Source organism: Rousettus aegyptiacus, unplaced genomic scaffold, assembly GCF_014176215.1.
Source record: "Rousettus aegyptiacus isolate mRouAeg1 unplaced genomic scaffold, mRouAeg1.p scaffold_m13_p_4, whole genome shotgun sequence".
NCBI lineage: Eukaryota > Metazoa > Chordata > Mammalia > Chiroptera > Pteropodidae > Rousettus > Rousettus aegyptiacus.
The window spans coordinates 127579354-127602268 of NW_023416307.1; the positions used below are offsets into that span (position 1 = coordinate 127579354).

Sequence of the window (22915 nt, forward strand, 5' to 3'; positions counted from 1 at the left end):
CTTTATTTTTTAGAGTTTTAGGTTTATAAAAATTTAATCCAGAATTACAGAGAGTCCCCATATATCCTCTTCTCCCCTTAATTTCTTGTATTAGCATCTTGTTTTAGTGTGATACATTTGTTATACTTGATAACCAATATTGATATATCATTATTAACTGAAGTTCATAGTTTACATTGGGGTTTACTTTTTGTGCTATAAAGTTCTATGGGTTTTGACAAATGGATAATGTTATATGTTTATCATTATATTATCAAACATAATAGTTTCAGTGCTCTAAAATTCCCTCCTGTACTTTTCTTCAGTCCTCTTCCCTGTAACAACTCAACCCCACCCCAATCCTCCACTGGTTTACCAATGATTTTTTTTTAACGTTAAATCTAATGTGCATTCCTGAAATGAATTCAATGTGTTCATGATGTATTATATTTTTAAATTTTTGCTAGGTTTGGTTTACTAATATCTTGTTTAGAATATTTTACTTTTGTATTCGTCAATGAGACTGGCCTGCATTTTTCTTCTTTCCATTTCAGGTTTCATTATCAAGGCTTTACTAACCTCATAAAATGAATTATGAAGAATATTCTCTTTTTTCTGGAAGAGTATGAGATTAGAATTGTTCAATTCTAGAACATTTGGTAGAGTTCCCTATTGAAATTATATGATCTGAAATTTTTTTTGTTGAAAGATTTTTAACTACTGATTCAATTTCTTTAGCTGAAAATTTCAAATTAATAAAGTTGTTTGAAATATTTTCTTATTTTTTAATGTAACTTCTTGTGATATTCCCTTCATGAGTTTAATTCAAACTAATTTTGTTTTATTCATTTCTTTTTTGACTCATGGATTACTTAAAAGCATATTTTTAATTGATGTTGATGTCTTCTTAGCTTAACTGAGTTTTAGGTCAGAGAAAACGGTCTGTATAGTTTCAGTGTTTTCTAATTTGTATAGACTCGTTTTAAGGTTATATAGTTAGCTTTTGCAAATGTTGCGTGTGTACCTGAAATCTATGTGTATTATATATTTTCTAGGCACAGTCATGTCCATTAGGTTACGGTTGTTTAATAATTTGTTAAACTATCTTACGTTCTTCTAATTATTTGCCTTTCTAATGATTATTGAGAGAAGTATATTATAATTGCACATCATTGATGTAGATTTATATATTTCTTCTTAGTTTCTCCTTAAAGGCTTTTCCCCTCTCTCACTCTGTCCTCCACATCCTCTCCCTTTCCTACCCCCTGCTATGTTTTTAGGTGCATGCAAATATTCAAAGATTGCTTATTCAAATATTTTATATTTATTTAGTGTTCATCTTTATCTCTGGCAATGCTTTTTTCTAAAAGTCTGTTTGAATATTAATGAAGCATACCACCTTTCATAGTTTTCTGGCCTGGGGCCAACCTTTTTTATTTTTCATTGTTCCTATATGTATCTTTACATCTTAGATGCCTTTTGTAAATATCATTTGGCTGGATTTTTGTTTTTTTATTCAATGTGGAAACTGTCTTTCTTTTAACTGTATCACTTAATCCTTTATTTTTCCCTTTTTCTCACCTATAGATTCTTTTGACTCCAAAAGAATTCTTTTATTCCCTCTACTTCTTTGGACATTTTTATACCCTTTACATTCATTTAATTGTTAACCTAGGAGTTAGAGAAACCATACTTAACATATCAAAATCTAAAGATAATTACCACCTTTACTCTTCTCCCAGACAGGTCCTAGAACACTGTAATTTCATTTACTTCCTTGTGTTGTAATTATATCACAATCTATTTAGTGTTCCAGTAATCATTATTTTTTCAAGCGAAATTATTTATGTAGCTTTATCAATATGAACTCCATTTTATTGTTCTTTATGTCATGTATATCTGGGATCACTTCTGCCTGAAGTGCAGCAATATTTCTTTAAGGTTCTATTGGAAGTCCACAGTGTTGGACTTTGTCTGAAAATGTATTTTTGTCTTTATTTCTTTAAATATATTTTGATGGGTATATGATTTAACATTAGCAGTGTTTTGTTTTTTTTTATTTTTATTATTATTATTTTTTAGCACATTGAAGACATTTCATTGTATTCTGGCTTGTATTGTTGAAAACTTACAGTAATCATTTTCCTCTTTTTCAATACATGTTAATCCCAAAGTTTAAGATTTTTTTTCTGTTTCTAGTATTCTGAAGTTTGTATTATGTTCTAGGTATAAAATATATTTGGATTGCTATTTTTTATCAGTTATGACTTTAAATATTCTTATTTCTCATCTTCCCTATTAATTTTGTTTAAACTCTGCATACTGTGTTCTATCTTCCTTATTAATTAAGGAAGTATTAATTAAGGAAAATGGAAATTAATAGGAAGGAATTAATTTTTAGGGATGTATGAGAGGGGGTTAGGTAGGGTTAGGTAGTCGGAATGGAGGGATGAGGGAGGGAGGGAGGGAGGGAGGGGAGAAGGGAGGAAGAGAGGGAGGGAGGGAGGGCGGGAGAGAGAGAGAGAGAGAGAGAGAGAGAGAGAGAGAGAGAGAGAGAGAGAGAGGGAGGGAGGGGGGGGGGAGGGAGAGGGGAGGGGGGAGAGGGGGAGAGAGGGAGAGAGGGAGAGGGGGGAGCGCGGGGAATCTCTCTGATAGAGCTTTTCTTTATTATATTCTCGTACGTCTATTTATTATTCTCTTTTTCTGTTCTCTTCTTTTCTCTTCTTTCCCTCCCCTCCCCTTCCCTTTCTTTTCTTTCTTTCTGCCAGCTTCATTAATGTACAATAACAACATGACCATTTAGGGAACCAGGTGCTCAGTCTTTGGCTTAGTCCATTTTCTTCTGCACTTAAAATATCTGAGAAACCAAATTATAATCACATGGATATTTGATAACATGGATATACAAAGAATAAGCAGTGTGGATTTTATGATTGTAGTGTTCAGTCTTCTTTGTGTCATGTTTCTTAAAATGAAGTTCAAAAGTCCCTTGGGCTGTACTGCAGGATACCAGGGGATATGAAAAACCCAGGATAAATATTACGCATCTTTCTAGGGTACCAAACATTTGTTAAATAACTGAATTGGTAATTTAAAATAATATCTTTATACTAAAATACACAGATATGTTATTAATTAGAATGCCAAAAATTGCGTGAATTAAAAAACAGCATGAATCTTCAAAGAAGTGGATTTTTTAAAAATTATTTTTTAATTAATTAATTTTTTTATGGTGACATTGGTTAACGAAATCCAATAAGATTTAGCCATACACTTTAATACTAAGGCATATATACATTTATACTGTGCGTTCACCTGACATAGTTAGATTTCTTTCTATCATCACATATTAGACCCCCTTTTACCCTGTCTGCCTCCCCATCCTCTCCGACCCCCAATTCTCTGGTAACCAATACTCTATAGTCCATGTCCATGAGTCTATTTGTTTGTCCTGTTCATTTGTTACTTTTAGGTTTATATCTCACATATAAGTGATATCATGTGATTTTTTCAGCTTTTTCTGTCTGGGTTATTTCGCTTAACATGATTATCTTGAGGTCCATCCATATTGTCGCAAATGGCAGTATTTCATCTCTTCTAATGGCTGAGTAATATTCCACTGTATATATGTATCACAGCTTCTCTAGCCAATCATCAATCATAAGAAACTTCGGTTGCTTCCATGTCCTGGCCACCGTGTATATTGCTGCTATGAACATCGGTGTGCAGATGTCTTTTCAGGTAAGGGTTTTCAAGTCTTCCGGGCAAGTACTCAGTAGAGAGATTGCTGGATCATATGGTAGATCAACTCTTAGATTTTTGAGGAACCTCCATACTGTTTTGCATAGTGCCTGTACCAATTTGCAATCCCAACGATAGTGTATGAGGGTCCCTTTTTCTCCAGCATTTCATCCTCTCCAGCATTTATTACTTGCCTTGTTTATTATATTACAGCCATTCTAACAGGTGTGAGATGGTATCTCATTGTGGTTTTGATTTGCATTTCCCTAATAGCTAGTGATACTGAGAATCTTTTCAAATATTTATTGGCCATTTGTATGTCCTCTAGGGAGAAGTGTCTTTTCAGGTCCTCTGCCCATTTTTTGATTGGATCATTTTTTTTGTTGTTGTTGGTATTGAGTATTATGAGTTCATTGTATTTTTTGGATATTAGGCCCTTGTCGGAGGTGTTGCTTGCAAATATATTTTCCCATTCATATGGTTGTTTCTTTACCTTGTTGACAATTTTCTTTTGCTGAGCAGAAGCTTTTTATTTTGACTGACATAGTCCCATTCATTTATTTTAGCTTTTACTTCTCTTGCTTTTGAGGTCAAATTCATAAAATCCTTTTTAAATCCAAGGTCCTTGAGTATAGTTCCAATGTTTTCTTATATGGATTTTATTGTTTCAGGTCTTATATTAAGGTCCTTAATCCATTTTGAGTTAATTTTGGTGTGTGGTGATAGACAATAGTCTAGTTTCATTCTTTTGCAGGTGGCCTTCCAGTTTTCCGAGCAACATTTATTAAGGAGGCTTTCCTTTCTCCACTGTATGTTTTTCATGTTTTTGTCGAAAATTATTTGACCATATAAATATGGGTTTACTTCTGTTCCACTTATCCATGTGTTTGTTTTTCTGGCAGTACCATGCCGTTTTGATTACTGTTGCTGTTGTTTTTTAGTATAATTTGAAGTCAGGCAGTTTGATGCCTCTAGCCTCTTCCCCCCCCCCCCCCCAGGATGGCTTGGGTAACTTGGGGTCTTTTCTGTTTCCATACAAATCTGATGATTTTTTGTTCTATTTCTTTAAAAAAATGCTGATGGGATTTTGATGGAGATTGAATTAAATCTGTACAATGCTTCAGGTAATATGGTCATTTTAACTTCGTTGATTCTTCCAATCCAAGAACATGGATTATCTTTCCATTTCTTTGTATCTTCTTCAATTTCTTTTAACAGGGTCTTATAGTTTTCATTATATAGGTCCTTCACATGTTTTGTTAGATTTATTCCCAGGTATTTTGTTATTTTCGATGCAATTACTTACAAAAGGAATTATTTTTTTCCACTTTTTTTTTCTGACCCTTCATTATTAGAGTATAGGAACGCTATGGGTTTTTGAACATTGATTTTGTATCCAGAAACTTTACTGTATTTGCTTATTGTTTCTAGTAGTGTTCTTTTGGAGTCTTTAGGGTTTTCTATATAGAGAATCATGTCATCCGCAAATAGTGACCGTTTGACTCCTTCATTTCCTATTTGGATGCCTTTTATATTTTTCTCTTGCCTGATTGCACTTGTGACGACATCCAATGTTATATTGAATAACAGTGGCGATAGTGGACAGCCTTGCCTTGTTCTTGATCTTAGAGGGAAGGTTTTTAGTTTTTCACCATTAAGTATAATGTTGGCTGAGGGTTTGTCATATATGGCCTTTATGATGTTAAGGTACTTTCCTTCTCTACCAGATTTGTGGAGTGTTTTGATCATAAATGGATGCCGTATCTTGTCAAAGGCTTTTTCTGCATCTGTTGATATGATCATATGATTCTTTTAATTTGTTCGTGTGGTGAATCACAGTAATCAATTTGCTCATTATGAACCATCCTTGTGCTTCTAGAATGAAGCCCACTTGATTATAGTACAAAATCTTTTTAATGTGTTGCTGTATTCAGTTCGCTAGTATCTTATTTAGGATTTTTGCTTCTGTGTTCATGAGAGGTATCGGTCTGTAGTTTTCCTTTTTTCGTGTTATCTTTACCAGGTTTTGGTATCAGGGTAATATTGGCTTCATAAAATGAGTTGGGAAATATTGCCTCCTCTTTGATTTTTTTGGAAGAATTTGAGGAGAATAGGTATGAAATCTTTGAATGTTTGGTAGAATTCGCTGGCGAAGCCATCTGGTCCTGGATTTTTACTTTTTGGTATGTTTTTGATAATTGTTTCAATTTTCATATTGCTCATTGGTCTATTTAGATTTTTCAGTTCTTCTTGATTCAGTCTTGGAAGATTGTATTTTTCTAAGTACTGATACATTTCTTCTAGGTTATTAAATTTAGTGTTATATACTTTTTCACAGTATTCTTGTGTGATCCTTTGTATTTCTGTGGTAGTTTGTAATTTCCCCTCTTTCATTTGTGATTTTGTTTATTTGTATCCTTTCTCTTTTTTCTTCAGTGAGTCGAGCCAGGGGTTTGTCAACTTTATTAATCTTCTCAAAGAACCAGGTCTTCATTACATTTATTTTTTCTATTTTGTTATTTTCAATTTCATTTATTTCTTCTCTAATTTTATTTTTTCTTTCCTCTGCTGACTTTAGGTTTCATTTGTTCTTCCTTTTCTAGTTTTTTTAAGATGAAGCATTAGGTTGTTTATTTGGGCTTGTTCGATTTTTTCAGAGATAGGCCTATAATGACATGAACTTTCCTCTTATGACTGCTTTTGCCATATCCCAAAAGTTTAGATATGTTGTACTATTCTTTATCATTCGTTTCTATGTATTTCTTGATCTCTTTTTATTTCTTCTCTGACCCAGTTATTTTTCAGTAGTATGTTGTTTTAACCTCCATGTATTTGTGGTGGTTCTTGCTTTCTTTTTGTGGTTGAGTTCTAGTTTCAAAGCATTATGATTAGAGAATATGCTTGGAATGATATCAACCCTCTTATGCTTGTTGAGGCTATCTCTGTGTCCCACTATGTGACTGATCCTTGAGAATGTTGCATGTGCACTAGCTATTTTATCTTTTGCTTTCTGGTAGCTCAGTGTTTCCATTGCTTCCTCATCCTTGTGTTTCTGTTTCCTTTATTTTGGTTGGCTTTTGTGGGTTTTGCCTCTGGCTCTTCTTGTTTTATGTCATATACTTAGTTCTGAATCTTTAGTGTGTAGTTACAATTACGAATATGTAAAAGATAGTTATATATATACAGTTGTCCCTTTTCTTCTGCACATGCTTTATATTCCCCTTTGTGATTTTGGATCTTTGAATCCTCCCCTTTTCAGTCATTGTTGTTTCATTTTGTCCCTATGTATGCTGAACATTCATTACTATCTTGCTATAGCAATTCTCTTCTTATTGTTTAAACTTATAATGCCCTGTTCTTAGTAAGGGTTGCACTCTTCTGCTTCTATTTGCCTGGTAGTCACTGCCTTACTCCTAATTATGTTTTGTTTTGTTTTGTTTTTGGTCATTTTATTTTAGATGAGTTGACCTCTTTCAGTATTTCCTGTAGTGCAGGCCTCATTGTGAAGAATTCCCTCAAATTTTGTATGTCTGGAAAGGTCTTTATTTCTCCTTCATGTCTAAAGGAGAGCTTAGCTTGATACATTATTCTAGACCGGTAGTTCCTTTCACTTAATAGTTTAAATATTTGATTTTTATTCGTTTCCGGCTTATAAGGTCGGCGCTGAGAATTCCAGTGATAATCTAATGGGTTTTCCTTTATAAATTACCGTTTTCTTCTTCCTACCTGCCCTGAGAATTCTTTGTCGTTGATTTTTGGTAATTTTAATACAGTGTCTTGGTGAGACTATTTTGGGTTGAGATAATTGGGTGTTTTGTTGACTTCTTGAATTCCAACCTCAGCTCATTTTTTAGTTTTGGGAAATTCTCATCCACTGTCTGAAAATGCCTGCTCCTTTTCCTCGCCTTTGATAATGCTCATTATTCTTATGTTTCTTTTCCTGGTGGTATCAGCTAGTTCTTGTATTTCTCTTTCATTATTTTTCATTCTTTGGTTTCTCTCTTGTTTGTTCTGATTTATTTCTAGATTTCTGTCTTTGGTATCACTGATCTTTTCCTACATTTGGTCGACTCTATTTCCCAAGCTTGCTATTTTGTTTTTCCCCTCTTGCAGTGTGTTTTTTATCTCCAGAAGATCTATTCTGTTCTTTCTGAGGGTTTCAATTTCCTTGCCAAAGAACTCATTCTGCTCATCTAGTCGTTTTTTCCGTTCCTGAAATTGTTGATATGTCTGTAAGTTTATTTTCTGGAGATTTTCTCTTTCTTTCCAAGATGCCTTATCAGCTTGGTTGTTTATGGTGTTTAATGGACTATTTCTCCACCTGATCATTAATGGAAGTGTATTCTGCCTCCCCCCCCCCCCCCGGAAAACATTTATTATATAAAGGTTTCTCTTCAGCCTGTTGTAACAAAGGCACTTTTCTTTTGGTTTTCAGTAGATGGCATCTATGCCTCTTGGATCCCTGATTTATAAAAGTCTTAATGCCTTTTTTTTTGTCCTTATAGATGTTTAATCACGCTCACTACTCTCAGTCTTAGTCCTTGTCAGTATTACAACAGTTTCTGTACTGTTTGCTCAGATTCCCCTGGGCTCTGCAGTATTTGCTCTTGGAGGATATGGGGTAGAGGCCCTCTGGCTTGGGAGTTGAGTGCTGCAGCTCAGCCTCAGTTTTGCAATCATGGTTGGTTTGTTTCTCTGCCATTCTGCTTCTCTGCTTTCTCACTTGACAACTGGGCCTTGCTGCCAGCCACGTGGAAATCACATCACTCCCAGGCAGGGCTTTTCAGGTAACTCTCTGTACCTTCTCCTCTCCACCTCCTTCTACATGCATTTCTTGCAGCTCTGAGAGGCTACTGCTTTATTTCTCCCAGTCTAGCGCCTGATCCCCCAGGTTCTGATCTCTGGTAGCTCTTATGAGTAGATTCCATGCTCAGACGTGTTGGTGTGTAGTTTGAATGTTTTATTGAATTTTAGATGTTCAGCTTATTGTTTCAAATAGAGAGATCTGGGATGTCTCTCACTCTGCCATATTTCTTTAAATTCTCTCTTTCTGTATTTTTTAATTTCTGTGTTACTTTCTGTATAATTTTTCCTTATCTTCTAGTTCACTTACTCTGTTTTCATCTATGCCAGTGTGTTTTAATTACTGTAGTTTAATTCTGGAGATATAGCTGCTAGGTTCTTTTTAAAAAAAAAAAAAAAAAAAAAGGCCATGGGAGTAGTCCTTATGGATATTTAATATTGTCTATTGTTTTTAAATGGTAAATTTCTTTCTTTTACAGTCTATCTCTGATAATTCTAATAAGTCTTACTGTGAGTCTGTTTCTGTGGTACTTTTTTGCTTGTTCTTTTGTATATTGCTTTTTTTCTTGGTATGTTTAGTCTTTATTCCAAATTCCATATATTTTCTCACATTTCTCTGAAATCTAGAATAAGGTTCATTTCTCTAGAGGAGGATTCAGCATTTGCTAAACATGTGTACTAAGACACTACCAATCTAGGACCATTTGCAACTAAATACATTTTAAAGTTTTCTGTTTCTGAGAGCACGAAATTTTCATTACTGCTTCTCAGGTACATTTGTCTCCTCCTGCACAGTACCAGAAGAAAAAAGAAAGACAGAAAAAGAAAGAAAACCTTTCTTTGTAGTCCCCAGAGGATTAGGTGTTAGATTTATTTCTAGTTTAACCTTAACCTAGAGATGAAATTCTTTAAGCCTCTACTTCATGAGTTGTTTCTCTTAGATCCTTCACCCTAGAACTCCCAATTTAAGCATTGTAGGCTCCTCAAGTGTTATCAGAGATAAAGTGATTTCAGTGTTCCTTCTATAGTTTAGGTTTCTACTTTTAGTTTTATCCTAGTAATTTCTACTACAAGGTTTTAAATTCTTTTCAAAATGTTTTTTTTTTTAAATTTTTTAATTACAATTTCAGGAGAAACTTTTATATAAATAGTATTGTTTATGATACTACCATAATGAGAACTGGTATATATCAGTTTAAGTGATTGCTTCCCATGGATTGATTGTGTGTGTTTGTGTGTATAAATGTAACTCATAATTTTGAAACTTCTAAATTTCAGACATATTTTGCATTTTATCTTTTATATTGTAGTAAGATAATATCTACTTTAGTGGTCTGTGAATCTCTTGGGACTAATTAAGAGTGTTATTATTTTCATGTTTTTGGAAGAGCTTACAAATCTAGAAATATACAAGTACTATTTTAGATAGAGTGCAGTAAAAACCACAGATAATCCTGATGGGTTTATTGTTTAGGGAAAAACTGATGGATGTGCAGAGAAAAGAGTAAAAGTTGTGAAAATGCAAGAATGGAAAATAAAATATTTTCATATATTTTATCCTTTTTTAGTGGGTTTCTTTTTTGAAGAGTTGTATCTATATCAGATTTTTAAACTTTGAATTTTTTAAAAAAAATATTGTAGTCACACAGATACAGTCAACTGATTTTTAAAAATAGATTCAAAGGCAATTAAATGCAGAAATAATCTTTTTAACTATTGATGCTGGAGTAGTTGGATATCCATATGGAAAAAAGGAACTTAAACACAAATCTTACCCCTCTATATAAAAATTAACTTAAAATAGATCATGTAAAGTGCAAAACTATAAACTTGAAAAAGAAAATGTAGGAGAAAGTCCACATGAACTTGGGTTTAGTAATGAGGTATTTAGATATAACCACCAAGGGCAGGATCTATGAAGGGAAAAAAATGGCAAGTTGGACTTTATTAAAATTTTTCCTCTGAAAAAGACACTATTAAGAAAATGAAAAAAACATGTCACAGACTGGGAGAAAATATTTGCAAAACACATACATGATAAAAGACTTGTATCTAAAATGTACTAAGAGTTCTAAAAACTCAAAAAAATAAATAGCTCAGTAAAATAGGGGGCAAAAAATCTCAACAGACTTCTCACCAAAGAAGAGATACAAATTGCAAATAAGTGTATGAAAAGATGGCCAACATCATTTGTCATTAGGGCAGTACAAATTAAAATGACAATAAAATATTACTGCACAGCTATTAGGATGGCTAATATCCAAAACACTGACAATACCAATGATTGCCAAGAATGTGAAGCCACAGGAATTCATTGTTGGTGAGAATGCAAAATGGTATAGCGACTTTGGAAGACAGCCTGACAGTTTTCTTTCAGAGCTAAATATAGCCTTACTACAAAATCTCGCAATCACGAGCTCTTAGGTTTGAAACTTATGTTAACACAAAAACCTGTATGAATGTTTATAGTAATTGTAGCTAACCCAATCTGGAAGCCACCAAGATGTCTTTCAGTAGCTGAAATGGATAAGCTATGGCATATTCATACAATGGAATACCATTTAGTGATAAGAAGAAATGTGAAAGCATATGTGAATCTTAAATGGATAATGCTGAGTGAAAGGAAAGAAGCTAATCCGAAAAAACTACATACTATGTGATTCCAGTTTATGTGACATTCTGGAAAAGGCAAAACTGTAGAGATTTTACATATATCAGTGTTGTCAGGGTTTGGGGGAGGAAGGAGGGATGAATAGATGAATCATAGCAGATTAGGGTTAGGTAAACTCTTCTGTGTGATACTGTAATGTAGGATACATGATACTATGCATTTCTCAAAACCCATAGATTTCACAGCACAAAGGATAAACATCGATGCATGCATTTATTTTTAAATCACTTAAGATATCATCCCAGGAGGAATGTGGACTATGACAAAAGAATCTAACTTTTCTAAAAATACCGAAAAATGAAATAACCTCACTGAAGGTGTTTGAGGAAAGGGTGCCGTTCTAAGTAACTAAAGAAGTGAGTGGAGATTGTAAGAGTAAAGACCAAAAATCTATGTAAGTACTATACTATAGTTGGCAAAATTGTTTCCCACGGGTAAATGGGTTACCAATTCTGAAGTCACTAGATATGTATACTGGAATTGTAAAATTAAATAAATAGGTGGTTGATGGTGGAAACCAGATTTTTCACTGTTATAGTAGGAGGTTACAGATAAGCAAGTAAGGATGGCAGGATAATCCATATGGTTTATGAAGACATTAGTATAACTCATAAATAGCTTGATATAGATATATATGGCTACATATAAAACATTTATAGATGTTTGCATACATATTAGTATACATATATATATATATTTCCTTTGTTCTTACAGCTGAAATGGCTTAAGAAAAATGACATATCACTAGCATTGAGCCAATAGTTGCAACAAGCACAAATAACACCTAGATCTTGGTTTCTGATTCCATTGTCCAATAAAAGACACCAGGGCTCCTAGAAGAAATGTTAGATTCTAGGGCTTGGACAGTGAATACACAAGGTACATCTGGAGCATTTCATAGTGTCAGAAAGTAAACAAGTACTCAAGAAAAAATAATGATGAAGGTATGTCAGAAGGACACAGGATCCAACTGAAGAAGCCCCTCAATGGCCAAAGCTGGAAAATTTTTAGCAAAAAATAAACATCATGAAATTGGACTATAACTTAAATTATAGAATATTCATGAGTTTATACTAATATAAATAAATGGTTGAATCATGGGAAAATTGGGTGAGACTAGTCAAATCTTTATGTAGAGTTCAAAATAATTAATGTAAATACCTACATAAACCTAAAGAAAATGAAGCATAGCTTCTTACCCGTTAGTCTGGGCTGCACATAGTGATGTCTTTCCAAAGATGACAGTATTGAAAAATGGAAAAAGTGTAATTTGTAACAGTGGATAAACCTGACAGATACTACCTCAGCTAGATGATCATGATTAACAATCAGTAGTGTTTACTCATATTGATAAAGTGTACTCTTATTTTCAGGTGATAAGAATGGCACTTTATCTCTTTGATCCTCCTCTCCTAAACCCATAAATCATATCTAATTATGAGAAAACATCAGTCAAACCAAAATTGAAAGACAGTTTATAAAATACCTGACCACTGCTCCATAAAACCATCATGATCATCACAACTCAATGAAGTCTGAATAAGTGTTACAATGCAGAGTTGCTAAGGAGACATGACGACTGCCACCTTTGGTGTTATTCTAGATGAGATCCTGGAACAGAAAAAGAACATTAGGTAAAAACGAAGAAAATCTGAATAAAGTATGACTTTTAGTTAATGATAATGATATGAGGTGGGGGTAGGAGGAACTGGAGGAAGGTATTGAAAAGCTACAAACTTCTAGTTACAAGATAAATAAGTACCAAGGATGTCATGTGCAACATGATAGCTGTAGTAAACTGTTGAACGATATATAGGAAATTATTAAGATGTGAGAATTCTCATCACAAGGAGCAATTTTTTTATTGTATCTTTAGGAGATTATGGATGTTAACTAAACCTATTGTGGTAATCATTTCATAATATATAAATCAAACCACATTCTGTGCACCTTAAACTTGCACAATGGTATATGTCAGTTGTTTCTCAATAAAATGGGGGGGGGCACAAAATAATAATGTTATCAGTATTAGCTTGTCAGTTGTGACAAATCGTACCATACTAATTTGAGAGATTAACAGTAAAACTGGTTGCGATGTATATGGGAACCTCTACACTGTGTTTGTAACTTTTCTGTCACAAACTTCTAAAATCAAAATTATATTTTTAAAGAAACATCATAGAAAATTCAGCTTAAAGAAAATTCTTCGAAACTCATTAAGCCCAACCAGATAGTTTTTTTTTTCCTCTTTGATTGTCTATATAAAAGTTTGATAAAATAGGAAAAGAGGGATTCTAGACAAGAGATGAATTGAGGAAATCTTAGTGGCACACTAAAAAATTTTAGGAGGCACTTGATAAAAGTATACTTGAGATAATTTGGGACCTCTTAGTGACATAGCTTTGAAGTATAGGTTAAAGAAACAAGGCTTGGTCATTTGTATGCAGTTTGATAATAAACTGCCAGATACCCCTAAACAATATCAAATATTTAAATCCTAAATTATCTTACATATATTATGTAACTGGAGTTAATTAAAGAGGTAGTGTTTACTCTAAGCAAGATACTCGATAAACAAATTTTTTGCTCTGTAATCAATGGATCCCTGTGACATTGTGGGCAGATTTCCTTGTGCTTTTTTCTTTGTCACCTAGAGATGAAACCTGGCTCTCTAATACCATCTCACTCATGGCCCAATTTATTAGAAAGGAAAAAGAGTTCATCCTTTCCTTTTTCTTCTCTCCATCCCCCAGTTTAGAGTCTTGGCTTTTCCATACCATGCTATGAAGGGTTAATCTTTCTAGAACTATTCTTTACTGTTACCATTTTATTTCTCCTTTCAGTTCTCTAAGACCAAAAATCTTTGGTTGATACTTTTCCTCTAATGTATAACTTACCTTCTTGAGTTCTCAAATTCCTTTGATAGTTTTCTGGTATCTTTCAGGCCTTTCTACACAAAAGTACATAGACCTTATTTTTATAGAGTTTCAAAAGGTTCATAGATACTTATGAATTCATATGCCACAGATTAAGAAGCCCTTTCTATCTTAAATTATTAATGTTAGTAATAGAGCCCAAATAAGTTTATTTTCCTCACCATTCTTTCCTCTAATTCTTATGTGAACAGCCTTAGCACTGAAGATGAGGCTATTTTAATGGTTGTTACAGATTTGATAAAAGTAGTTTGAAAGATTATCGCTTTAGATTAATAACTATACTTGCTTTTTGCTTTGGGTTATATATTAGCATGGCACAACCAACCTCAGAATTTGAAATTCTAATATTTAATAAAGTTATCTGTTCTTGTTCTGGATGAAAGGTACCCTATGCAGTCTTGCAAGAGTAGTTAATTGGTATTCATATGTCTTGTGCTGATTTGTGATTTTTTGGGGGCGCAGTTAATTTGGTGTTTCACTTACCTTTGTATTTACAAAGACAGAAATATACAGTAGACCTCCTTATCTGCAATTTTGCTTTCCAAAGTTTCAGTTATATGTGGTTCAAAATATCAAATGGAAAATTCCAGAAATTAACAATTCATAAGTTTTAAGTTTTGCAATGTTCTGAGTAATGTGATATAATCACAGTGCTGTCTCGCTCCACTTGCCTGAGATGTGAATTATCCCTTTGCCTAGTGTATTTATGCTGTATTAACACTACCCACCTATTGGTCACTTATCTGTCTGGGTTATCAGATCGACTGTCTGGGTATTGTAGTGCTTGTGTTCAGGTAACCCTTATTTGACTTAATAATGACCCAAAGTACAAGAGTAATGATGCTGGCAGTTTGGAAAAACTAAAGTAATGCTGTAAAGTGCTTCCTTTAAGTGAAAAAGCAAGTACAGTACAATAAGATATTTTGAGAGAGCATATTTGCATAACTTTGATTATAGTATATTTGTATAATTGTTCTATTTTGCTTTTAATCTCTTACTGTGCCTGAATTATAAATTAAATGAAAAATATGTATATATAGGAAAAAAACGTGTGTGTGTGTGTGTGTGTGTGTGTGTGTGTGTGTGTGTGTATACACATACATACATGTATATATTGTTCAGTACTATCTGTGGTTTCAGGCATCCACTGGAGGTCTTGGAACATGTTCCCCAAGGAAAAAGGGGGTCTACTTTTTACAAGGAATGTTACAAAGTGTAGACTGCCATCTAGAGACAGACTAGACACTAGAGATATAATCACAATAATTTAAGGCATTCAAGTTTCTAAACATGTATCTTTATAACACCTTGCGAAGTAATTTTTCCCCATTTTTCCATGTACTACTTAGACAGACCACATATATCCCAAGATATTTATTAAGCTTGAAATGCTCACTAAAAGGCAACCAAAGGGTCTTTTTTTTTTCTTTCTGTTTCCCTCACTTCTCAAATCTTCTGAAAGACTCTTACATATAGTTGCTGCACTCCTAGGTAACTTAAGTCCTACATTTCTGGTATGCAGATGTTCTTTAGTGAATTCCTCAGCATTTTTTAATAGCCTTAGCATTTTTTCTGCTTTCCTAACTTGTATTTTTTCTCCTAATTTACCCATATTTATTTTCAGTCTTTCTTCATTTTATTTTGATTCACAACTTGCTATCTATTATGTAAAGTAAAAATGAAAAAAAAAAGGACACTACCAAAGAATTGTATTTCATATGCTTGGATTATCTCTGGTCCATTACCAGGTTATTTTATTAAGACTCTGTAATCCACTATTTAAAAGAAAAGCCATAAAATAAAAAAGCTATTTCATATATGGGACAATTATTTAGAAAACATCTACTCTTTAGAAGTCTCTCTGCTAAGTGCCATTAGGTAATGTTAGTGTATTTGAGCCACACTCAGGTTCAGTAATTTTGAGTGAACTAAAATATTATGTGTCGTAAAAGCTGTAAACTTAAAAGAGCCAAAAGGGCGCGCGCGCGTGTGTGGGTTTGTGTGTGTGTGTGTTTAAACTATTTTGCTGATAAGATGCCTTCATTTTCTCTTCTACTTGCTTCTGTATCAAAGAAGGATACAAAGTAGTTGGAAGGATACAAAGACCACTAGAGTTTTCTGCTATGGCTGGCATCATATAATAGAGGAGAGATAGAATTGAAAATGATGAGTATAAGATGAAACAATTCTCTAAGCCATAGGTTCATATATATGGAGTAAGACAGTTTGCCAGTTCTCACTTAACTTTTCTGATGAGTACTTCTTTATTCCCTTAACTCATCCCTGTGGTACATTTAGGCATTTTGGACAGAGATGTTTTGTGCTATTATACTTGATCATCTCAACTCTGGAGGTGGAGGCTATAGGTCTGGATGATGGGAAAACGGCTGGAATGACTTTCCCTAGTTCTATAACATAAGAGGTAACTGGTTTCATTCTCCAAATAGCATTAACCTTACAGCATGCACAATTAGGAACATGGCTTTCAGCAGAGCTCAACTAAGGAGCTAGAGCTTTTAGCTTGCTTGCAAAACAGGCAGGATAATTATCAAAAAATGAATACTCAGAGTAAGAGAACCTTATGTTAATTGAGCATCTTGTACACTACAGGTAAGTGCTACATACTTTTGTTACTCATTTAGTTCTCACATCAACTTTAGTCATTTGTTCAACAGACATTTTTTGAACGCCTCCTGTATGCTAATATACATTGTTCTAGGCACTAGGGAATTACAGCACTGAACAAAATAAAATCCCTGTTCTGAATTGGTATTATCACCATTTTAAAGATTAGAAATCTGAGTTTCATAGAGAACAATTGACTTTTGTTGCCCTATAGCTTAAAATCTGGTGGAGTTGAGATTTAAACCTGGCCCTACCATGTCTGATTCTAAAGACTTTAAACCACTCTAGGATGACTTCTTCAGGGTTCTACTATATGCCGTAATTGCTTTAACCAATCTCTTTTTATTGTTGTTTGTATAGCTAAATATTCAAGGGTATGTTCTCCAGTTCTGTTTCATATTGCTTTTTAGTTCCATCTTATGTGTCCTCTAATAGCTGTTAAGAGAAACAAAAATTTCTCGTTTCTGGAAAACTTATGTTGAACATTCTTATACTATCCTTATAATAGGTGCAGATTGATAGTGACTATACAGGTATGTGGTATGCAAGATTTAAGAGCAATTTGTCTTTTAGTTTAGTTTTTAATGTTTTATTTTTTTATGTATTATTTTGTTTGAGTAATATATTCATATAGTTCAAATTTCAGGAAATGCAAAATGGATATGCAATATAATGTCTCCATTACATCCATAAACTCAACCACATATTTCTCCTTCCCAGAAGCAACCCATTTGCCAAATATTTGCATATCTTTCCAAAAATACTTTAATGCATCTATAATCAAATACATATATAGCCTTTTTATGTAAGAAGGTAACATTCATAGACAGCTTTTTTATTTTTGACAGTTCCATGGAGCATGGAGTCTATTGACTAAGAGTCAGTAAAGAGTAGTGGTTAGTTTTGGATCCTGTAGCCAGGACCACCTGCCTGTAGACCATGGATCTGCTACTGGGAAACCCCTTTTGCAAGTTGCTAAATCTCTGGGTGCCTGTTTTCTCACCTGTAATGTGGATGAGAAATAATACATTCTTCATAGGGTTGTTGTGAAGATTAAATGTGTTAACTTCAAAGGGATTTTTCAGCACAATGCCTGGTAGCTAGTGAGCACCCAAAATTAGCTGACACCACCATTATTATCACTGCTTTTACTTATTTAATCGGGTTCTTGTTTTTTGGGTATGTAGGTTTCTTTTTGCTATTTCAAATAGTGCTCCAGGGAATAACCTTGGACATTCATTATTTTGTACATATGTGAGTTTATTGATGCTTCACAACAAGTACAGTATCAAGGCCAAAAATTTGTAATTTTGGTAGACATTTGCCAGAATGTATACCATAGAAATTTTATCAAGTTATGCTCTCACTAGCAGTTTGACATAATTTAAATAATCAAGAACTTGATAGCTTTCCGTTGTTACTTCTATTTCTGGAATTATTCATAGTTAAAAATGACAGTTTTGAAAGTTTTTCCATTATGTTTACTATGCAATTTTGTCAGGAGGGCCCGCTCAGACAACCTTTTATTTTTAATATAAAATAGATACGTAGGTAAGTTATTCTTTCAGGATTCTCACAGATAAAATAACTTGTTAGCATTTAGAGAGTGAAAGATAATCCTTATTTTTTTCCATTCTTTTCAGATATTTATGTTTCTGTGAATTTGAATCATTTCAGACCTTTAATTTACCTTTATTATTCATAATAGGATAATAAATATTTCTATTAGAAATATGCATTTTTAAGAACCAAGAATCTGATGGTGAACAGAGATTAGATTTTTAATTTGAATACCAGTGTTGAGTTACAGCACTATTTGTTTTTCCTTTGTCAAAGAAAACTTACAAGGAAGAGAAACGCTTAAGGTAGTTGTCATTTTTCAAGGAATTGGGAGAAATACAAAGGTTAATAAATAATGGTCTCTGCCATACTTAGCTTTAGTGGGTGAGCTAGATGGGAGGCCATTTCCAAGTAAGAAAATATAAAAAGACAAAGAAGAATGTGTTGTACGTAGCTTTGGACATTAAATTTACTCCGGTAAATGACTACAAGTAAGTGAAAGAACTCAAAATAAGTAATCAGGAATACAGTCCAAGGATGTAATCTTATAGAATCCAATTTAATGAGCCAGTGCTTTAATTAGAATAGATGGGGTATTACTAAGGAACTGCAGTTTAATTTAACAAATAGGAGATAATTGGTGTGAGGAAGCTGAGTAGAGTTGTGGATCCCTACTGGTGAAGAATGAACAGTCAGAAAGTAAATAGGCTAATCTTTGGAATAATCATGAAGACAACCAAAGAATTTTCCTCTTAAAAAAATCTGTAACAAGCTTCTGTTCATTTCAAAATTATAGCTTTAAACATCTGATTTCATATTATTAGTAATTGTTATTTGTGTACAATAGTCACCTTTAAAGATGCTGAGTATGAGGTTGTTTTTCTTAGTATTGCTTTAAATCTAGTTTTTGTTTTGTTGCCTTTCATTTTTTAACATTTAATTAATGCAGCAAAATAGTCCTCTCTTTATAACTAACATAGTTAGGCCATTGACATTACAATTAAGACTCCACTGTATATTAAAACTGCCACATCAACATGGAAATAGCATTGAGCATTATTTGCACTAGAAGTATTTTAATAATGACATATGTACTAATTACTAAAATAGTAAGGTTAATGTCCTTTTTCTTGAGTTCTTTAAAATCAACTTAACCAAGATATAATTTCCATACAATTAAATTCACATATTTTAAATGTTCAGGTTGATGACTTTTGACAAATGTATACAACTATGTATTGACATTCCAATCAAAATATAAAATATTCCCATCTCCAAGAAGAACTAATTTTTCCCAGGTTTAATAACTTAAAAATCTAATTTTACTTCTTGTTGAGTACCTACGGATGTAATTTTAATTATCAAGACTACCTTGAAACAGTCCCTAAAATTATATGTTTTTTATCTATGGGAATCTATTTCAGATTGAGAAAATAGTTCATTACCCAAACAAAGTTAAATACAGTTGACCTCGAAGAAAATAAATTTGAAATATTCAGGTTCACTTATACAGAGATTTTTTTTTCCCACAATAAATACACAGTTGGCCCTCTATATCTTCAGGTTTCACATTACTGGATTCGACCAACTACAAGTGGAAAACAGTATTTGTGATCCCCTGTTGGGTCCCAGAGCATAATTCTGGAACCAATATCCTGTGGATGTGGAGGGACGACTATAAAACTTTGGGGTGTCAAAAGTTATGTGTGGATTTTTGACGTTGTGGGCATTGGTTCCCCTAACCTTCATGTTGTTTAAGGGTCAAATGTACAGTTAAACAATTATGTTTAATTTGAGCAATTTTTAAGAATGTTTGACAGAAAGTTACTTTTACTTGAGATAATTTATAATTAACAATTTAATGTTTTCTGTTGATTTAATTTTTAAAAATCATCTGAAAATAAAGACTCTTTAATAGGGAATAAATAAACTGTCTTCAATATTGTTAAATACTTTTTATAATACAGTTTTTGGTATGAAAACAAAATTACAATATAAACGTTTCTCATTTTGTTTAAGAAATTGAATGTTGCGGAGGCCCTCTTTAAAAATAATTTTTTTCACCTGAGCCTCCCAACATAGACTCTCTCATCTCTACAGCTGGATATAGGGAAACCTTGTTGTTTGTATTTAATAAATTCAGCGCCTGAAAATAAATGAGAGAGCTACATATTGAGTAATTAAAACCTGCTTAAAATGGTTCTGATTAAAAGATAGGGCAAACATCATTTTTCTCATTTTACAGATTAGTAAAAATTAAGTCAAATTAAGTTTTATGTGCCAAATGTGCCATTATACTTTTTGTTGGGACTCTGAATTAAGACCATATTTGATGACACGTAATGGCTTTTCTGCTCCATGCTCATTCCTGTGAGAATACAGTACATTTTGGAGAGTCTTCCTCATATTCCTAAGTGTGATTTAAATTGGAGCCAGAAGTCACTGTGAAGGAGCCTGTCAGAGGGTATAAAGTAATTATTTTCTTACTGATTTATTGAATCTTATTCTTGTGATTTTTAACTTGAAAATTTTACATGTATACAGTTGAAACTGAACCCCACTTTGTTATTAGGCCACAGTTCTCAAGGTTGATTTTTAAACATTATTTCAGTTTCTTTAAATTGTTAATTTTAACACAAGTTTTTGGTATAAACCACTCTTATTAGAATGATATTATTTGCATAGTCATATTTGAGATAAAAATAAAGTGGCTAAGATAAAAATAGTATGAAAGAATGAGATGAGAATGGGATTAACTTTATCTTTGACAGTTTGATATTTATGTAGAAGTTACTGAGCAACTTTTTATGTTCAGAGAAAACAGATTTCACTAGAATGTATTATGAAAGGAAGATTTAGTTTTCATTTATAAAATAATATTTTGATAATAAAGCCATGAAGGGAGATAACACTGTCTATACTTGGGTGTTTTTCCTGCTAAGTAAGCCAGCTGTATGTCTAGATAGGCCCACTATATATTTAAGTATATAATTATCTTTACAATATAAATTCATTCTTTTGTCTTTGTCTTTTCCTTCCCCAACACACCTCTCAGTATTGTTTTTTATACTTATCTAATTTATGGATTATTCAGTGTTTCTAAAATGTCTGAAGAACTTTGATATTCTTAAAAGATTTTTTTAGAGTAGATAGGAGTTTGGTGGAAGGAAGAAAAACCAAAGCATAAAACTTTTTCAACATTGGTCAAATTAAATTTAACATTTAGAATGGAATTGAAAAAGATTAACTGTAAAATTTGTTGTCCCACAGGTACAGTGAGAATAGAGATGTTTCGAAATATGCAGAATGCAGAGATCATCAGAAAAATGACTGAAGAATTTGATGAGGTATAGCATTTCAATATTTATACAAATTGCTTATTTATACTTTTTAATGGTGGAAATGTTACGTATTGTAAGTTTTGTTTTGATTTGGTGTTTAGTATAAGAGAAGATATACTATTTTCTCATGTATGTGACAATTCATGCTATAATTCCAAAATTAATGATCTCTAGAGATTTGATTACATTGCATGGAGTTAATACTGAATGGTGGCTGGTAAGCATAAGAAAATTAGTGGTATGAGGTAGAAGTTGATTCTTGACATTCATTCTTGAAGACCTCCTAAAATCCCCAAATTTACAAATGTGTCTTCAACAGTTTCATATTCTGTGGAATGCTAGTCCTGTTAAATACTTTAAAGAATAAAGGAATTTGAGTCAAAGAATTGTAAGCTGGTGCATATTATACTTGTCTTAGCGAGCATCAAAGAATAAGATATTATTTTAGTTTCTTAAAAATCCCGTTGGCAAAGAACCTGGTTAACTTTATTTAATCCAGAATTCTCAAAACTATTTTATGAGGAACTTACCCCTATGCCCTTGTATGTGTAAGTAAAACATAAATGTCACTGAGAATATTGTGATTTACGTTTATAATACATGTTTTCTCTGCTAGTCTGCATGCTTTTCCATTTTCACTAAAGTATTCTCTCAAGTAGTTTTATAGAGATTCTATGTTGAAACACTTTCACAGTTTTATTTCTGTATTGTATTTATAGTGAATTGAATTCATGCCTTGCTTTAGGCCACTATTTATTCCAGTTTTAACACTCCACCTTTTGATGTCGTTTTTCTTTTTTCTTATAGATGTTTCTTTTTCTTGACTTTCAACACTAACATCAAAGATTGGTTTTCTTCTATTGCCACTCTTTCAGTGGAGTGGACTCAGGCTTTTTATTGTTTTCAGTAGTACATATTTTTAATTTAAAAAAAGTACCACACACACAAACACATTGCACAATTTATGTCTTTCTCATCATGTATTCTCCTTTAGCATAACACATCAAAATATTTCATGTACACCTTTATGGAAACATTCTGTTAGTGTCTTCCAGTCTACTTAGTCACATTCCATGGGAGGTAGGGGAAGACCTTACATTGTGATGCATGCATATGTAGCTCCATAATCAATTGTCTTCATTTCTGTAATCAAAAAAAGCTCTGAAATTCCAAAAGACTTTATAGCAATTTATTTGGTGGCAGAACCTGACCTCAAGTAACTTGGAACTATTTCCAATTTTTATTTATTCCAGTCAGTG

The 22915-nt window shown here is 32.9% G+C and overlaps 1 protein-coding gene across 3 annotated transcripts in view; it reads left to right on the forward strand.

The window, feature by feature from the left end:
- The window catches only part of STAG1 (stromal antigen 1), a 344141-nt gene that overhangs the window by 147426 nt on the left and 173800 nt on the right, over window positions 1–22915 (forward strand). For all 3 annotated transcript variants that reach the window (XM_036218531.1, XM_036218530.1, XM_036218532.1), the window contains one exon: window positions 21586–21662. In XM_036218531.1, the coding sequence (XP_036074424.1) occupies window positions 21586–21662 (77 nt within the window). The remainder of the gene's footprint in view (window positions 1–21585; window positions 21663–22915) is intronic.